At 58.5% G+C, this 16,077-nt stretch overlaps 5 protein-coding genes across 5 annotated transcripts in view; all 5 read right to left on the reverse strand.

Annotated features, from left to right (window-relative positions):
* Positions 1 to 721: 721 nt before the first annotated feature.
* LMXM_36_5310 (conserved hypothetical protein) lies at positions 722 to 1,837 on the reverse strand (the record flags this gene model as incomplete). Its single annotated transcript, XM_003874840.1, has 1 exon — positions 722 to 1,837. One exon carries the CDS (start codon positions 1,835 to 1,837, stop codon positions 722 to 724), a length of 1,116 nt encoding a protein of 371 aa, XP_003874889.1.
* Positions 1,838 to 2,661: 824 nt separating this feature from the next.
* On the reverse strand, positions 2,662 to 4,599 carry LMXM_36_5320 (conserved hypothetical protein; the record flags this gene model as incomplete). The annotated part of the gene is made up of 1 exon (XM_003874841.1): positions 2,662 to 4,599. One exon carries the CDS (start codon positions 4,597 to 4,599, stop codon positions 2,662 to 2,664), a length of 1,938 nt encoding a protein of 645 aa, XP_003874890.1.
* A 1,595-nt stretch (positions 4,600 to 6,194) lies between these two features.
* On the reverse strand, positions 6,195 to 9,425 carry LMXM_36_5330 (conserved hypothetical protein; the record flags this gene model as incomplete). Its single annotated transcript, XM_003874842.1, has 1 exon — positions 6,195 to 9,425. One exon carries the CDS (start codon positions 9,423 to 9,425, stop codon positions 6,195 to 6,197), a length of 3,231 nt encoding a protein of 1,076 aa, XP_003874891.1.
* A 2,144-nt stretch (positions 9,426 to 11,569) lies between these two features.
* On the reverse strand, positions 11,570 to 14,161 carry LMXM_36_5340 (conserved hypothetical protein; the record flags this gene model as incomplete). Its single annotated transcript, XM_003874843.1, has 1 exon — positions 11,570 to 14,161. The coding sequence occupies one exon, from the start codon at positions 14,159 to 14,161 to the stop codon at positions 11,570 to 11,572; it is 2,592 nt and encodes an 863-aa protein (XP_003874892.1).
* A 1,770-nt stretch (positions 14,162 to 15,931) lies between these two features.
* Positions 15,932 to 16,077, reverse strand: part of LMXM_36_5350 (putative protein kinase) — a gene marked incomplete at both ends in the record, with an annotated part of 3,768 nt that continues 3,622 nt past the window's right edge. The window contains one exon of the mRNA XM_003874844.1: positions 15,932 to 16,077. This exon is cut by the window's right edge and continues 3,622 nt beyond it. Coding sequence (XP_003874893.1) covers positions 15,932 to 16,077 — 146 coding nt within the window.

A 16,077-nucleotide genomic window follows, 5' to 3' on the forward strand; every position in this document is an offset into this window, starting at 1 on the left:
GGAGAGAAACATGTCATAAGGAATACAAGAGGAAAGGGAACAAAGGAGCTGAGCAGCGAGGAGGTGATGGCCACGCACACACACACACGTCAGTGTTGAGGCGGTCGCAGTCACCAACAACCACAAGAAAAGCACATGTCACCCTACACGTGCTTCGGTGATAAGTGGAAGAGGGGCGGCACGGTTGAGCTCCCTTCCGCCTTGACAGCGCTTCATGTTGGTGGCAGCCTATTGCCCTTCACCATTCCCTGCCGCGCTATATCCAACAGCCTCAGCGTCTCCCTCCCCATGGCATGTGTGTGTGTGTGTGTCACATCGTATGTTGGCGCAACGATTGCGCCTTTCAACCATTTTATCATTTCCTTGTGAGCTTTCTGTGCGATGAGGTGACTCTCTCCTCCCCTCTCCTTCAACTCGAAGGCGCAATTTTTTCGGCAGCCTCGGTCATGAAGACGATCGCGCCAAAGGCCGAGAAGGAAGAGCACACACAAACGCCAGGGCGCTCGGCACTCGTGCAAGAAAAGAATGTGCCGAGACAAACAGAGACAGGGAGTCGACGGTGGACGAATTACGTCGTGCCTGGCCACAGTAAAAGCAAGTGGGAGGCGAGCACAGTGACGCGGTGCACGAAAGAAACAAAAGGAGCCGATGGGCTAGGCAAAGGTGAAAACAAGCGCGCACAGCAGCTGAGAAGCAACCAGATCGCAGGGCATGAGCCTTTTTAGCGGACGTACGCAGGAGGCGCGCCAATCTGCGGGGCCACGCTTCGTCCGCTCATGTCCCGCTCCGATTCCCGCTGATCCTTCTTCGCAGCCAGGCATCGTTGCTCATATTCCTCCAAGTCCTTGCGCATCCGCCGCGTCTTGCCAGCCTTTTCCTCTTTGCTCCAGAGGTACGGCATAAACCATGGGATGTTGCGCATGCGCTGGTTCACCGTGTCCATCTCCTTCAGATACCTCACCCGCATCTCCAGCGTCGACGAGTTGTCGCTGGCGTACGCCTGCATCTCCTCCTTCAGCTCACGCGGCAGCTCGCGCTCCAGCCGGCCACCGTTACAGATCCATGCAATCTGCGGAATGTTTGGCCGGGTTCGGACGCGCTCCATAATGAGCCGCTGCACCCAGTGATTGAGGCGGTGCAGTTGCGGCTCCATCGCAAAGCGCGCGGCCGGGTCAACGGTGGCCCACACAATGTACACCGACTTGGAGCGGCGTGACGCGATCACCTCCTCGATGATCAGCTGCGCAAAGTCCATCTGCTCGGCGATGTGGGCAGGACAAGCTTTGAGGGAGCGCCTAAGATGATAGGCGATCTTATCCGAGAAGGTCTGCGCGGACGGGGACATGTTTGCGCGGTGACGCAGATAGCGAACCTCCCTGCTTAGCATCCCATCTGGCTCAGGCGCGCTAGGCCACAGCTTTCCCTCGGCGAGCTTGCGCGCCGCCAGCGGCGTGAAGGGCACGGGAGGAGCCTCGTACTTGGCTGCTTGCTGCAGCGAGTCGTACTTGAGTGCCTCGCGCTCCGAAAAGCCGAAGCTCTTGCTGTTGCGCAGAGGTTCCAAGTCGCCAAGGCCTTGAAGAGCGTACGTTGTATTCAGCTTCACTCCTTCGCGATCGAGTCGAGACCCGGTCGAGTAGAGGCGCTGCTCGACATAACGGTACGACGACTGGTTGGCGGGGTTGATGTTGCGCACCTGCAGTACGGAGCGAATGGTCTCGTCACGCTGCGCTTTTGTCTGCTTTAGCGGAAGCACGGACGGGTTTCGAAATCGGTGACGTAGCTTGGTTTGATACTTCATGGAGCGCTTGCTCACGAGTGCCACGCTCGTGGTCCACATTGCTGATCAACGTGCGGAAGGTCACGGATGGCCTTGCGCTTGCGTACGCCCTACTCCCGCAAACCCGAAGCAATGAGGAAGGGGATGTTGATCGGAAGGACAAGACAGCAGGAACAGGGCCCCGCAATAAGAGGAAGAGGTAGAGGAGTGAGATGGTGTGGGGAGGAAAGGCGCTCGCATTTGACGAAAAGAGAAACGAGGCGGCGATCAGAGGGTTGCAAGAGCAGGAGCCAAAATGTGGTGGTCGAAGAGCATTCAGGTCGGAAATATCGTGGTCCCCCCTCCTTTCCCCGCCTCCGTCTCCTTGTGCTAAGATAGATACATGCATACATATATCATCAAAGCATGCGTGCTCTAGTCACGGAACGAACATGGCGCAAACAGACATGCTGGGCGCTGCCAGACCATTTTTTTCGTTGCCGTTGCGTACCAGGGGCTATTCCGGATTCGTGAGCACATGTGACCTCAACGCCACGCTGCAGACATAGGCCCACATAGTGGAGACTGGGCGAGGAGCGCAAGAGGAAAACGACGTCTGTGCGTGCGCATGTGTGTGTGTGTCTCTCTCTGTCTGCCTATGGCTTTGCGCCGCCGTCGCGAACGCACACCCATGCAAGTGAAGGTGTGCATTGCCAAATGGGAGAGAGACAAGGCCACCACACCTGGACCTCAGAGGAGGATACACAATAGCGACAGACACAACCACACAGCACTCACTGGCCGACACACAAGCACGTACACGCATCAAGACGCTGCCTCCTCCCCTTCAACACGCGTCGGTGAGGCATCCCTTTCTCCCCTGCGACGCTGTACTGTTGACAGTCCTAACCCAATTGAGTGACGTATTCCACGTCTGAAGAAGCAGCGGTGCTTTTTTTCGCCGCCTCCTGACGCGCCCTACGCACTTTCGCCACCTCGTACTCGGGAATGACAGCGACGTAGATTCGGCGGCCGTGATGCAGCGAGGTGAGGGTGTACTGTGGGCAGCTCATCTTCGCCAACATTTCGTACAGCGTCTGCAAGTGTTCCTTGACAGGCCCACGCACGACCACCGCCGTGCTCCCGGTGCTCGTCGCCTGTCGTGCAGGAGGCACCACGTCGCTGAGGGAAGCAGCGGTGCCGACCACGTTGTGGCGAGTTGCCGCCGTATAAGCGCGATAGAAGTCTGCTTCCTCAGCTCGCATCGTGCGCGGATCCAGCGGCTCCCGAAACTGCGCAGCGCTCTCCTCCACCACTTGCCTCCTGGGCTCTGACTCCTCTGTCCTTGTGGCGGCCCCATTGACGGCAGCGCATTCCTGTAGCGCCGGCACAAGATGCTGGGAGTCGCCAGCATCTCTATAAGCGGATGCTGCCGTGTTCTGCGCGATTCCTGACGCTGCCGCCGCACTGGTGTGAGGTGCGGGTTCGTTGACTCCGCGGGCGTTGAGATCGTGCGGCGAGGCGCTGTGCGAGCCGTCCTCCCTTCTTCCAAAGTCGTGCAACGTGTCATCGAGTACCTCGCGTGCGGCCAGAAACGCGATCTCCAAGTCCTGCGAGCGGGCCTGCACGCTGCTGATATTGTCGTCCACAATCATCAGAGATCGGACGTTCGCGAGCTGGGGCATCAGATACCCTGTACAGCCCTTCCACTCACCCTCGAGCGGCTCACAACGCAGTGTGCGGACGCCGTCGCCAGCCATAAAGGCGTTGAAGGAGGCGCACTGGGACATGAGGAACGGAAGTACCTCTGTGATCAGCTCGAAGCACGGCGCCAGAGACTCGGGAACCGTGTCGGGGTAGTCCGTGTTCCTGTCAGCGGCTGATGCAGCGAAACTGTTGGCGATTGTGTCAGTGTCCGTGGCCGCACTGCCCACGGACGCGTCCTCGCTTGTGAGGGCGACATCCTCAGTGGTGCCGACAAAGGTGGCGCCACTCCATCCCGTCACCCGTTCCACGTATTCCGTCACGCATGGGAACTTGTCCGCCAGCATCGACGACGGCGGGTCGTCCATGAGGAAGAGGCTGGAAAAGGCGGCACCGAGCGTGACGTCGGCTAGGGTCGGGTGCGGGGTGCACAGCAGAAAGTGCTCATTCGGATGCTCGCGCAGGTGTGCCTCGAGCGCCGCGCAGAAGCGCTGGAAGTGGTCCTCCATAAACGGTGCCGTCACCTCCGACGCACCCGTCGCCGAGAGCAATTGCTTCATCGCTTCGCGAAACCGCGGTGCCATAGACCGGGCAAATCCGATTCCTGGGATTGGGAAGAAGTAACGCACGTATCCCTCCAGCACATCCAGTGCGTCGCCACGGATGTAGCGAAACATGGCACCGGTCTTCGCGAGCCACCAGCATGTGTACACCACCACACACCAAGAAGCCAAGTGCAGCTGTGGATGCGTTTCTTTGCGAACCAGGAGCCTCTGCGTACGCGGAGCTGCCGTCGCGGCACCACTCACGTGCGGAACACCGCATCGACCGCTCCTGTCCTTACCAGCGTAGCTGACTTCGCCCTTCGCGCTGCGAGCGATAGCCTCGACGTCCTCGTCCAGCTCTGCCACCTCCGCTAGCTGCCAAACCTGCAGCGGAGAAGAGCCGCTTGGCGTTAACGTGCAGAAAACGCTGCGGGCACGGTAATACAACGAGTACAGCAAGGTGGTGGTGAAACTTCTGCAGTACACCCGAAAAGGGAGTTGCTTGAGTCGGAGGTAGGTGACATGCTGATGCAGCGACAACGTGTAGGGAGAGCCGAACACGCGGAACGGCGTTGCTGTTGGTCGACCACTCATGAGCGTCCGCACGATTTGCGACGTACACGAGGCGGATGACGATGTTGATGGAGGGAAGGATTGCGCAGCGCCTCGTTTTGCCTGCGGCTTGCAACCAACGGCACAGACTCGGGCAGCACTACGTGCTAGTCCACGCCTGCATATGACGCCAAAAACGCTCAACCGGTGATGGAGTCAAAAGACCGAAAGGGAACGAAGCGCAGAAAACGAGGCTGATCATATCGAGTGCGTGGGACGTCCACAGCACGTGTCGACGTTAAATACGTGCCGAGGCATAGAGTGAAATGGCACAAGAGGACAGCAGCAGCAGGCCGTGGGACGGAGAGAAAAAACGTGAGGGGAGATGGAAAAGGCGCCCCCAGCAGCAGTACAGAATCGGGAGTGACGTTTGTGAGAGGATGGGAGCCGCAGCATGTAGACAAAAGAGAGGAAGGGGACATGCGCACTCATGCGAGGCGCCACACAACGCGTAACAGCGAGACCCACAGTCATGAACACGTAAGGATCTTCTCGGCAAATCATCAAAGCGGTGCACGCGATGGATGTTGTCGACGACGGCTTGCACGAGCGCAGCGATGTCACCAATGTCCAAGAGAGAATATTCGTCAAGGTGCCATCTATATCTGTTTCATTCGTTCGTCTCTTGTTGATTCGTGGTGTGCTGCCACCTTGGACCCACGCACAGGCGCATACGTTAAAACGTACGCGCTTAGGCACTTGTTTTCCTTCGCCAGTGTGAGAAAGAGTGAGATGGCGAGAGGGCGGAATGTTGCACCGAGGCCATTGAGCGAGTCGGCATAGTCGTCTTCGTTGGTCTGATATCTGGGCAGTGTGCGTGTGCGCGGTCACGCACCGTATACCGAGGACCACACCGACAGGAACAGAGAGCGTCCTTTGCACAAGAGTATCGATACGTGCATACGCTTGTGCTTGTGTGCACGTGCGAGAGTGCGAGAGTTCGGGGCCATATGTCCTTCCAGTTTCCTGTCTCACCAGGTGGAGATACAAAGGAGGTCGGGGTGGGCAAGACTTATTCTGGAGGCAAGGACAGTGGAAATAACGAGAGAGAAGGAGCCCCGACGTCACTGGAACCGATTCGCAGCGAAAAGGGCAACAAGAAGGAGCCGGCAGAAGTAGAGGAGAGATAGCGCCTCCACTGACCAACGAAAAAGAAAAGCCCCATCGCCACCTCCCCCCCCCCCAGATTTCGTCCCACCGCATTGTCCCTAGAACTGCGTGCAACCATACACAGAGCAAAAACCGGAAATAGCATACTTTCCGCAGGAACTCGTGCGCACCTGTTTGCTGACGTAGGAAGGAGATCAGGCGCTTAGGAGGACTGTGAGAAAGCGAGCAAGAGTTAGTCCTCCGCACCCACTCCCAAAGCGCGCCCTCACCACCGTGTAAGTTCGGACAACGTACCTTCTTGAAGGAAGACGAAACTTGAAGGCTTGAGCGATGTGAGAAAGGGGGGAGCCGCCGCGGTACAGCGGTCGCGCGCGCCTACTTTCGAGTGCGGCGTGTCGCGGCTTGGGAGTGGCACCCGACGAGTCACGGTCGAGCAACGATGAAACCGCAGACAGCTGGAGAAGTGCTCACTCCAGCATCCCGCCGCACACACGGCACCACGGCCCGTCTGCGAAGTCACTCAGTCCGCACGCAAGACACCGCGCTAGAACGTAGTCCTCGGAGAAAAAGGAGAGAGGGCTAAGCGTGCTACCGGAGAAGAGGGTGGTGTGCGACGCGGGAGTCGTCGCAGATGCGCCCCGCTTCACTTCGGGATCGTCGCCGGCTGGAACGTGCGTCGATGTGCTCGAGAGACTCAGCAGCAAAGGTACACAAGCGGGACGATCACAGAGAGAGCAGGGAAACAAGTGCGGCAATGAGGTCTCCGAAACGTTGCCGCCTACGGCTGATGAGACGCCAGCGCTCCGTCGGTGGCTGTACGCGGTGGCTTCCAAAAAAGCCTCCAATGAGGACACCCATGACGGTGACACGCACCAGTGCACTTGCGCCGCCAGTTGCGAGGCATCTCTCGCAGCCTTTCGGGGTGGAGTCTCGTTGTCTCCACCTGGACCCGCAGGCTCAGCGCAATCGGCAGCAGTGATGAGGCGAAGGCTCGAAAAGGACGCTGCTTGTGTGCTGCGGTTGGCTTTGCGCACGGCAATTTTCTGTGCCTTGATGTAGGCCTCCATAAAGGCGATGGCGCCATCAACGTCGAGTGCGTCCGGCTTCGTCGAGCAGCGAGCCGATTCCGCCACGGTCGCTGCACAGTCGCGGAGACTCTCTGAGCCCTCCAACGTCATGCTCGCGTAGCGATAGCGTTTGGCGAGGATTTGTACGGCGCTGGAGAGGACAAGCTCGCTTAGCACTGGCCTATCCCAGGGACAGATTGCCCATATATGCTGCAGCAGCCGCCACCACGGCCACGACGCCTGCATTGCCTCCATGGAAGGTGGCGACGCAAAGACGGATGACGCGCCGCTTGCTGCGTCGCCGGCAACCGTGGGCGACTGTAAAGGCCACCGCAAGAAAAGGTCTACCCCGTACTGTGTTCGCAAATGCATGTATCGGCGGCGCGCGGGCATGTCTGCTAGAGAAGGCATTCGCGAGGATGCGACGCAGCCGGGCATCATCGACCGCCGATAATCGTGCAGCATCTCTTTGGTCGGCAGCTGGCGTGCTTGCTGGTGCGCCTGCGCATACCGGTGAATCTCGCTGGACTGCACCACAGACCCCGGCAAAAGCTGTTCATACAGAAAGAAAGACGCGCTTGCCTGCTGCAACAACATAGATTGCACTATGCTCCCCGAGGCCTCGTATGCTTCGACAGTCCCTCCGAAAGCGCTGTCCTCGTGCGGCTTGCCAGCTACCGCGTCGGGCACGAGAGCACCCAGTTCAACCAGTCTTCTCAGCCACCCACCACGCGTGTCCACCGAGACGGCCCACAGGTGCGTTGGCTCATGGTTTGCTTGCCCTGTTTGCACAGCCGCCACCGCCAGCGTACCAGACGGATGGAGCGCTACGCCCGCAATCCCGGCACACCTGCGCGGTGGCATCTCGCTACAGCCCGCCAGCAAAGGGCACTGGAGCAGCACCGTCGAGGACGGGCCGCAGGCGAGAAACTCGTACACGGACTTTTCTCCGATGCCAAGGATAGCGACGGCTGCATCGTCGAGCTCGGTGCTCGACGAGTTGATGCGAGCACCTTCGTCGCCGACATTGGCACCTGCGACCCTTGAATCAGCCACAAACGGGACCACCATCAGCCGGCGCAGGCACACATCGCCAACGAGGATGTCGGAGCCGTAGTGCGCGTCAACTTGAAAGACAATGCGGCGGCACGACGATGGCAGCGCGGATTCAGAAGACGACGAGAGCGCTGCCAGTGCAAAGCGTCCCCGTAGCACCGCACCCGGCGCGGACACAAATACCACCACGTCGACTTCGGGCCCTGGGGGCGGGGGGTCTGCCGCTCGCGCCGCCGTCTGCCCTGTGCGCCGCACGGCCGCAGCGCACACGGATGTCGGCACCGACGTCAACGACGGCACCTCCACCGTGTAAGCGAGGTGCATCTCTGCCGCCGCGTTTGCCGGTGACGAGCGCGTCACATGGATGACACGCAGCATGTACGGGCTAGCAACCACTACTATGCGCCGCAGCCGAGCGAGAGCAGCGGCGGTCACGGTCGAGGCGACAAGCCCATCTGTAAAGAGGTGTGTCATGCATAGCGGAGCGGGCCCTCGAAACCCGAGCTGCGCCACCTCATCCTCGCCTCCCCACCTATACAGGGGCGGCGGCAGGGAGCGCGTGACGGGTCCATCATTGTCTAACAAGTTCCCAGCGAGCGCCACCAGGTGAAGTCCCTGAGTGGTGAGAACAAGTAAATCATCCTGGTCGAGCCACATGTAGTCCACCACAGAGCCGACGTCGTCGTTCTCCGTCGAGGCGCTGTCGGCTTCTACTGCGTCAGTTGCAGTTCGTTCGCGATCTGGGTTACCTACACCCACAAGTGTCGGCATCGCGCTCTCATGCGAGCTACTGCCCTTGCCGGCACCAGCAGCCGACATCCGGGACCGGGGAGCAAAACGCGACGCTAAAGGTTGGCTCCCTGATGATGAGCTTGCGTCACTGCTGCTGCTGCTGCTGGCGCTCTCGTCATCACTGCTGCTATTTGCTGTGCTGCAGCTCCCTTGTCGTCTTCTCTTCCGTCTAGCTGCGGCAGATGTCTTCTTCATCGCGGGCTTCGCCTTTGACTTTGACGTTACCTTCACGGAAGTTTTTGCGGCGCCTTTGTTGCGCTTCCCGATGGAGGGCCGCTCGGCCGCGGGGAAGCGAGAGAGAGGTCTTTCACTGGGTGAGGCTACGGCGACGGTGCTGTCGCTGTGAGCGGGAAGTTGGGCAAGCCCTCCGCGAGAGCACGCAATACCGATACCGTGACTCGCCACCACGCGGCTCGTCCCGTGACGAGAAACGCGATACACCACTAGATTACTGGTTGTTTGCACACACAGACGAGCGGTGGCCGGATAGTACACCTCTGGCAGTAAGGCGGTGCTCCATTTGGCGCCAACGACCACCTCGACAGATTCTACGTCGCTGCGGTGAACTAGCGGATGATGGCAAACGCTTCGCTGGCACGCAGGGGTGAGCAGGCTTGCCAGGTACATCGAAACGGCCCAGCGTGTGCACACCTGCAAGACGTTGTGCGGACCCCAGCTAATGCAATCCGCCGACCGCGCAGGGGCATCGTCCACGGGGAAGCACTTCTCCACAGCTACCTCAGTGCCGCTGGGGAGGAGCGGCGCTCGAGCATCGGCCGACATTAACGAAACAATAATGCGTGCGTGTGTGCGTGTAGTGTGTGGGGTGGAGGAGCACAGGGTGAGGGAGCCGCGAAACCGAAGGACGAGAGACACGGCAGTCGACTACGCAGGCGATCACCTCGTAAGCGTGTATGTATGCTCTAGAGAGAGAATTGCGTCACAGCACACCTGGCCGATCTTGGTTGTTGGTGGCGGCAACAATAAGAAAGAAATGGTGGATGCCCTGTATGTATGCACACGCCTTCTCGTGCTTTTGTTCGCCGGTGACGCAGCGCAAAAGTGGAAGCCCAACTGCTCTCTTCCTGGTTGGGTCGGTTGTGGGCTAATATGTATTTGTTTTTTTTTTGTTTTACGTCTATGCGTACATGTCTATGAAGGGGAGGGGAGCGATGGTGGGTGCGAGGGGGCCAACCCAATGGGCGGTTGCGTGTCTGTGGATGTGCCAGTAGGTGCAGAGACCTCTCTCAAACGACCGCAGCCACCACGGAGTTGCGGGGTATCCGTGAGAACACAGGGCGCAATAGCCCGGAAGCGTCCTTGGGGTTGGGGATAAAAGTTGATAGAAGAGCGGAGGAGCCTTGGGCCGACAAAATAAAATAAAACGAATGATGCCTGCCGTGTTCACCGAAGTAACTGCTTGCGAACAGCGGTTGAGTCGGCCTTCAAAGCAGTGGCTTTGGGTATGCCGCTTTTGGGATAGTCTTGCGCAAAGGGCAGAGCACGCTGGCAGCTTCTCCTGAACTGCGCGCGCACATGGAGGGAGAGAGAGAACTCCAAGTAACCCCCCACCCCGCCAAGTCCAAAAGCAAAAGAGTTCAGGAAAGTGGCGTAAGATAGAAGGAAACTCACAGAGGAGAGTGTGATGATATTTTCATTTGCGCCGTACAACAAAGGTGCGCATGTATGCGAGAACGGGGCATGGGTCTGCGCGGAGACGGCACCTCTGTACAATGCCGCAAGAGAAAACTGGCTCATCCACACTCCGCGCTCCGGGACAGAGGTAGGGATGCACGTCTCGACCACGCTTGCATGATTTTTGTGGTGCCAGGGGAAGGGGGGGGTATATTCCACAAGACACAGACGGGACTTGTAATGCTCTTCGTTTTTCATTTTTTTTTGGAGGGGGTGGGAAGGGAGGCTGAAGTCGTTTCAGACTCGACGCAAAAAGGAAGAGAACGAGTAGCGCCTTACTTTACATGTGAAAGTGTACAAAAAAAAAACACGCACGGACCCGAACAAGAGAGAGTACGAGAGAGCGTGTCGCATACATCGCGAGCTAGAAGAAAGAGAGAGGGGGAGGGAGGAGGTGGAACGTATGAGTCTCCAGAATCGTTCTCCTGATTGGCTCTTAAAGTGGCTTCGTGGCTCGTTACCATCAGCATTCTCATTCTCTCTGTGCGTATGCGCCTCGCACGGCTTCGTTTACTTGTTCCCATTCCCTGATCTGCAATGGTGTTTTCATCACGTGCGCGGTGGCATCGCAATGTATGGCGGAGACACAAACACGCGAAGGGAGACAGAGAGAGGAAGGGACGGGGTGGTCATATGGAATAATGAGGGAGGCACCGGGGGGTGGGGGCGGCAGATAGAAGTTGGGCACAGAAAGACCCGCTCTTGGAAAAGATCGAAAACGCGAGCGAAGGGAAGGGCAGAGGGGGGGTGTAGAGAAAGAAGCGGAGAAGTCAAGTAAATGGGGCCCAGAAACAGAAACAGAAGAGGGAGGGAGGGAGGGAGAGATGATGGGGGATGGGGGATGGGGTAGACGTACAAGACAGAGAGCAGAGATACAAAGGGGCGCCAATCAGCCAACGATCTCCTGAGAATTCCAGAACGAAACCAAAGCAAAGGGCAAGGAAGAAAAAGGAAAAAGAAGAGGGGGACGAGAGCAATCAGCACCGATGAACACGCGCACAAAGACATGCGTAACGACATCGACACCAACACCTTTGCATGCGGATCATACATCAGGGAGGCCAGCCGAGAAAACTCTACAGATGAGCGAGGGGGAGGGGGGAGAGACGCACGATCGGGTCAGGAAGAAGTGCCCGAGATATGAAAGGACTTCGCGCGCACACACCAAAACGCTAGAGAGACACACACAAGCCTGCACCCCTGTGCGCTGTCTAGGCTCTCCTTTTGATATCTCAAACATTGGAGATGGGAGGCAAGCGGCCACATGCGGCGTAGTCCACGTCCGTCCCCGTCACGATGAGACTAGAGCGAATCGAGTGATTCTTGAGGAGCCTCGTGCAAGCTGTGTTGGAAGAGGACGGTCGGCGAGGTTGCAGCACCGCCGGTGTAGTGGCAGTGCAGCGTTCCTGAAGGGCTGCAGTAGCGGCAGGGGCCGTGATCTCGGTGGTCGCGGCTGTCACAGCCGTGTCCAGCGCGGCGCCAGCGTCCTTAAAGCTGCCCTTGGTGGAGTTGAACGGCAGCAACGACGTTTGACGATCGTAATCCTTGAGAGCCGCGTACAGCTCCGGGTGCAGGTAAGAGGCGAGGTAGTTCTCAACGAGGTCCCGCAGCTGGGCGAAGAGGGGCACGAGGAGACGGTATCGCCGCTCCGTCTGCTGCAGCTGGCGCTCCATCAGCTCCTTCTCTTCCTGCGCCTTCTTGACCTTGTACCCGCCCATTGTCTCCGCCTCCACCTGCAGGGCGACCGTCTTATCTCTCAGTGTAGACACATTGCGCTGGTACGCCTGTAACTCCTTTGTGAGCTTGTCGTTCAGCTCCGTCAGTTGGCGGTACCCCGCCTGGTCACCGATCGCGCACTCCAGGCGCTCAATCGTGCGCTTCGCGATGAGTAGCTCGCAGCGGAGGTCTCGGCTCTCCGCCTGCAGGGCCTTCACGGCCTCGTCGTGCTTCAGGCCGGCCAAGCGCGCCTCCTGCTCCATTTCCCGAATGCGTTCCTGTAGACGGCGCACGTTACGCTCCGCCATGTCAGCACGCTCGCACTCCTTCGCGTGCGCAGACTGCTCCGTGTGGAACTCCTCTGTGAGTCGGCTCTTCAGCTGCTCCGCCTCCACGCGCAGCTCCTCTACATGGTTCGTGTGGATGCGCCGCTGCTGCGTTGCCGTCTCGGTCATCTCACTAATCTTCGTCCGGAGGTTTTCGCACTCGGCGTTGAGGTAGATGGTGTTGTGGATGTACTCAGAGTCTTTCCGCGCGGTATCAGCGCGAAGACGTTCGAGCTCCTCGCTTGCAGTCGTGTGGCGAGCGGTGACTTCTGTGAGCTGCTCGTAAAGCTCGTGCTCCCGCTTAGTGGAAGACTCCTGAAGCGAATCCAGCGTGCTACGGAGGAAGCTGCGCTCCGTCTCCGTCGTCGTAAGCTGCGTCCGCAGCGCGTTCATATCCAGCTCATGCTCTCGGAGAAGCTGAGCGCTGGCAGACTCCTGCTTCGCGATATCTGCCTTGAGCACCGCAATGGTCTCGAACGCCTCGCGATCCTTGCGCTCCATCGTCTCCTGCAGCCGCTGCAGCCGTGTCTTGAGGCTGTCGATCTCGGCACGGGTGAGAATCTTGTGGTTAAACTTGTCGTCATCGGCTGTCTCCTTCGCCTTCAAAGCAATTTCGAGGTCTTTCTTCTGATTGGCGAGCTCCGCCTGCATCGCCGTGTTGGTGGCATGGTCAGTCTGTGCCTGCTGGGCGGCTTTATGCGAGACAGACGTGAGTTCCCCCTTCAGTGCCACGCACTCCTGCCGCGCTTCGGACAGCTCGACATTTAGCTTCTCCGCCTCGGTGCGGTGCACGCCAAGCTCCAGCTCCAGCTGGCGCTGCTGCACGGCAGCAGCCGACAGAGCCTCCATCATCTCTGTCAGCGCACTCTGGCGGGCCGCCTCCGCGTCGCGGCGCAGCTGCCCGGCCGCCTCCAGTTCCGCCTGTCGCTTCTGGGCAAGTTCGTGTAGTCGCTTGTTGTCCTCACGCACAGACTCCAGCTGCGTGTTCAAGATGCCGACCAGCAAGTTCGACTTCTCCTCCTGCTTGCGGACGTGGTCCACCTCCTCCTGCAGCTCCGTGGCCGTCGCCTTGTAGCGCTCTGTCTCCGCCTGCATCACGCGCAGGAGCATGACTGTCTCCTCGTCGTCTGACGGTGCCACTGCAGCAGACTTCTTAGCGCGTGTATCCTCCTCCTCGGCGGCGGCAGCGGCGGCAGTGGCTTCCGCAGCACTCATCGCCTTCGCCTTCTCGAGCTCCAACGTTGCGCACTTCATCTCCAGCTCTTGGTGAGCCTGCTGCAGTGCATCGTACTCTGCTTCCAGCTTTCGCTGCGCTTCTTGGTGTGCCTGATCCGCTGCGGCCATCCGCTGCTGCGAGTCCGTGTGCCGCAGCTGCGTCAGCTCCAATTCGTTTGTGAGTAGCCCTACCCGGCGCAGCGCAGACGTTTTATCTTTCTCGAGCAGGTCGTTTTCCTGCACCTTGAGCGCCAGCGTCGCCTGAGCCTCCTGCAGCTCCTGCACCTTCTGCGCAACGCTGGCAGCCATTTCGCGTTCCTTAGCATCGTAGTAGGCCTTGCGCTCCACCTCGGCTAATGTGTTGCGCACATCCCTTTCGCGATTCCGATGCGCCTCGAGTAGCTTTCTCCACTCCTCCTCGATGAGATGGCGCAGTTCACACTCCTCGTTGCGGAGACGCCCCTTTTCCGTCTCTTGGCGCAGAAGCTCGGCCTCCTGCGCCAGCTCCGCTTCCCTGGCAGCGAGCGCCAGAGACGACTTGGCACGGCCTGTCTTTTTCGCTGGCATGGGTGCCTTCTAGGTGTACAAGGTTGCGTTACAAACGCTGCCTCGGGTTCCTCTGAAAGGGAGGGGGAGAAAAAAAAAGAAAGAAAAGAAGGGAGCGAGCGAGTTCCTCTCTGGTGTGTGGATGTGGGAATGACAGCTGCTGGGGTGTATGAAAGTCGAAGGCATGTACGCAAGAGATGCACAACGACAGAAAGAAGCACAGTCCGGCAAAAAAAAGAGAGACTGGAATAGCGCAGTCGTATTTACGGAGCCCAATGTGAAATGTCTACTAGCACTTCGTCGCCACTCCTACCCTAGAGACACGCGGCGAGGTGGAGGAAGACACAAGGCATGAGGAAAGCGTGAGGAGGGAACGTGTGGCAACGCGAGGAGAGGGAAAAGAGGCAGGACAGATAGATGAGGGAGATGCACAATGCTGCGCCGTGCTGTGAGGAGCTCCGTTGCTGATACCTTTCCAGGTGAGCTCAGCGACATTGCCCCTTCACGAGGAGCATATGATGTGATTATTATTATGAAACGCCCCAGCGTGCAGAGGGCCAGCACATCATCCGGCTGACAGTACAGCACACCGAGACACTTTTGCACGCTTCCGCCATCTCGCCTACAAAGCGAGAGCGCCACCAAAAAAAAATGAAAGCGTGCGACAACGCGAAGAAAACAGAAAGCAGTGCGCTCCATCGTGTCACGTGCGCGAGTGCGGCTCGCGGGCGGAGGGAGGAGGGGGGCATGCGCTCGATGCCGGCGACGCCCCTCACACATTTCGTTATGTTGTTGTTTTGTCGTCGTCGTCGTTCAGGGAGAAAGACGGACAAGTTGCATGGAGAGCACCTGTGGCAGGAGGGCGCAGGAGAGCACAGAAGAGGGTGGACGGAGTGTATGTACGGTCGGCTGATGCGCTCAGCGCAACACGGAGTGAAACCCAAGTAAAAAAGAAAAAGTTCCGGAAGGAACGGAAACTGAAGAGAATCACAATTCTATGGCACCAAAACAGAGATCAAAACTGGAAAAGAGGAAGATGCAGCAACGGAGTAAAAGGGAAAGGAAGAGGCGGAGGCGATGCTGGAAGTGGTGGACGAGGAGAAGAGGAAGCCGCGACGAACGCCGCGACAACAGCTATACCGGCGCCAACAACACCAGCAGAGATAAGAAACGGAGAGCACGTCGGTTGCTGCTTCATCCCTCCCTCCCCTCCCCCTCTCCCTCCTCTTCCTCTTACACCGCTTGCCGCTCTACGTATCATCTTTGTTCTATGGGGAAGGACGGGTGCCTAAACAGACGCAAACGCGAGAGGGGGAGGGGGATGCGGTCGAAAAAGGCGGAAAGAAAAACTGGTAAAGCAGCACGAACAGACATTGACATACATCCGTGACGAGATCGAGTGTGGAAGTGGTGGCTGCGGCAGACGGGGTCGGGGCGCGAAGAAAGACACCATCGGCATAGGAGTGGTGAATAATGTGGTCAAGTAGCGCTCTGGCACGGCACACAGCACGCACCTCATCATTTCGTGCGTGCACATGCAGTCGAAAACTCTGCCACAACGCCAAGCGAATCGGTGTCCCCGTGACATCATTTGTCGCTCCTGTCAAGCCTCACTAGCCCGCAGTGCCGCAGTGCCACTGCTCTCGTCATGGTCACGCATCTAGCGCGGCGTTTCACAGTGGTAATCTAAGGATAGCAACAACAAAATGGGAGAAAAAAAGCGCATCAAAACAGTGGGGGAGAAGATACACGTAAACACGAACTCAACCAACTCACGACGCGCTGTCCTCTTCATCTCCGGAAATTGTTGTTGAGGACCGTCTCCAGCTGCGACAGAATTCCGGTTTGATCGACGAGAAAAGGCTCAGCGGTGCCGTCCGCGTTGATGTAATACTTTTGGCCAACGTTGTGGCGCCGGTCACTCTGCCAGCGAATGT

This window comes from Leishmania mexicana, chromosome 20 (genome assembly GCF_000234665.1).
Source record: "Leishmania mexicana MHOM/GT/2001/U1103 complete genome, chromosome 20".
NCBI classification, from domain to species: Eukaryota; Euglenozoa; class Kinetoplastea; order Trypanosomatida; family Trypanosomatidae; genus Leishmania; species Leishmania mexicana.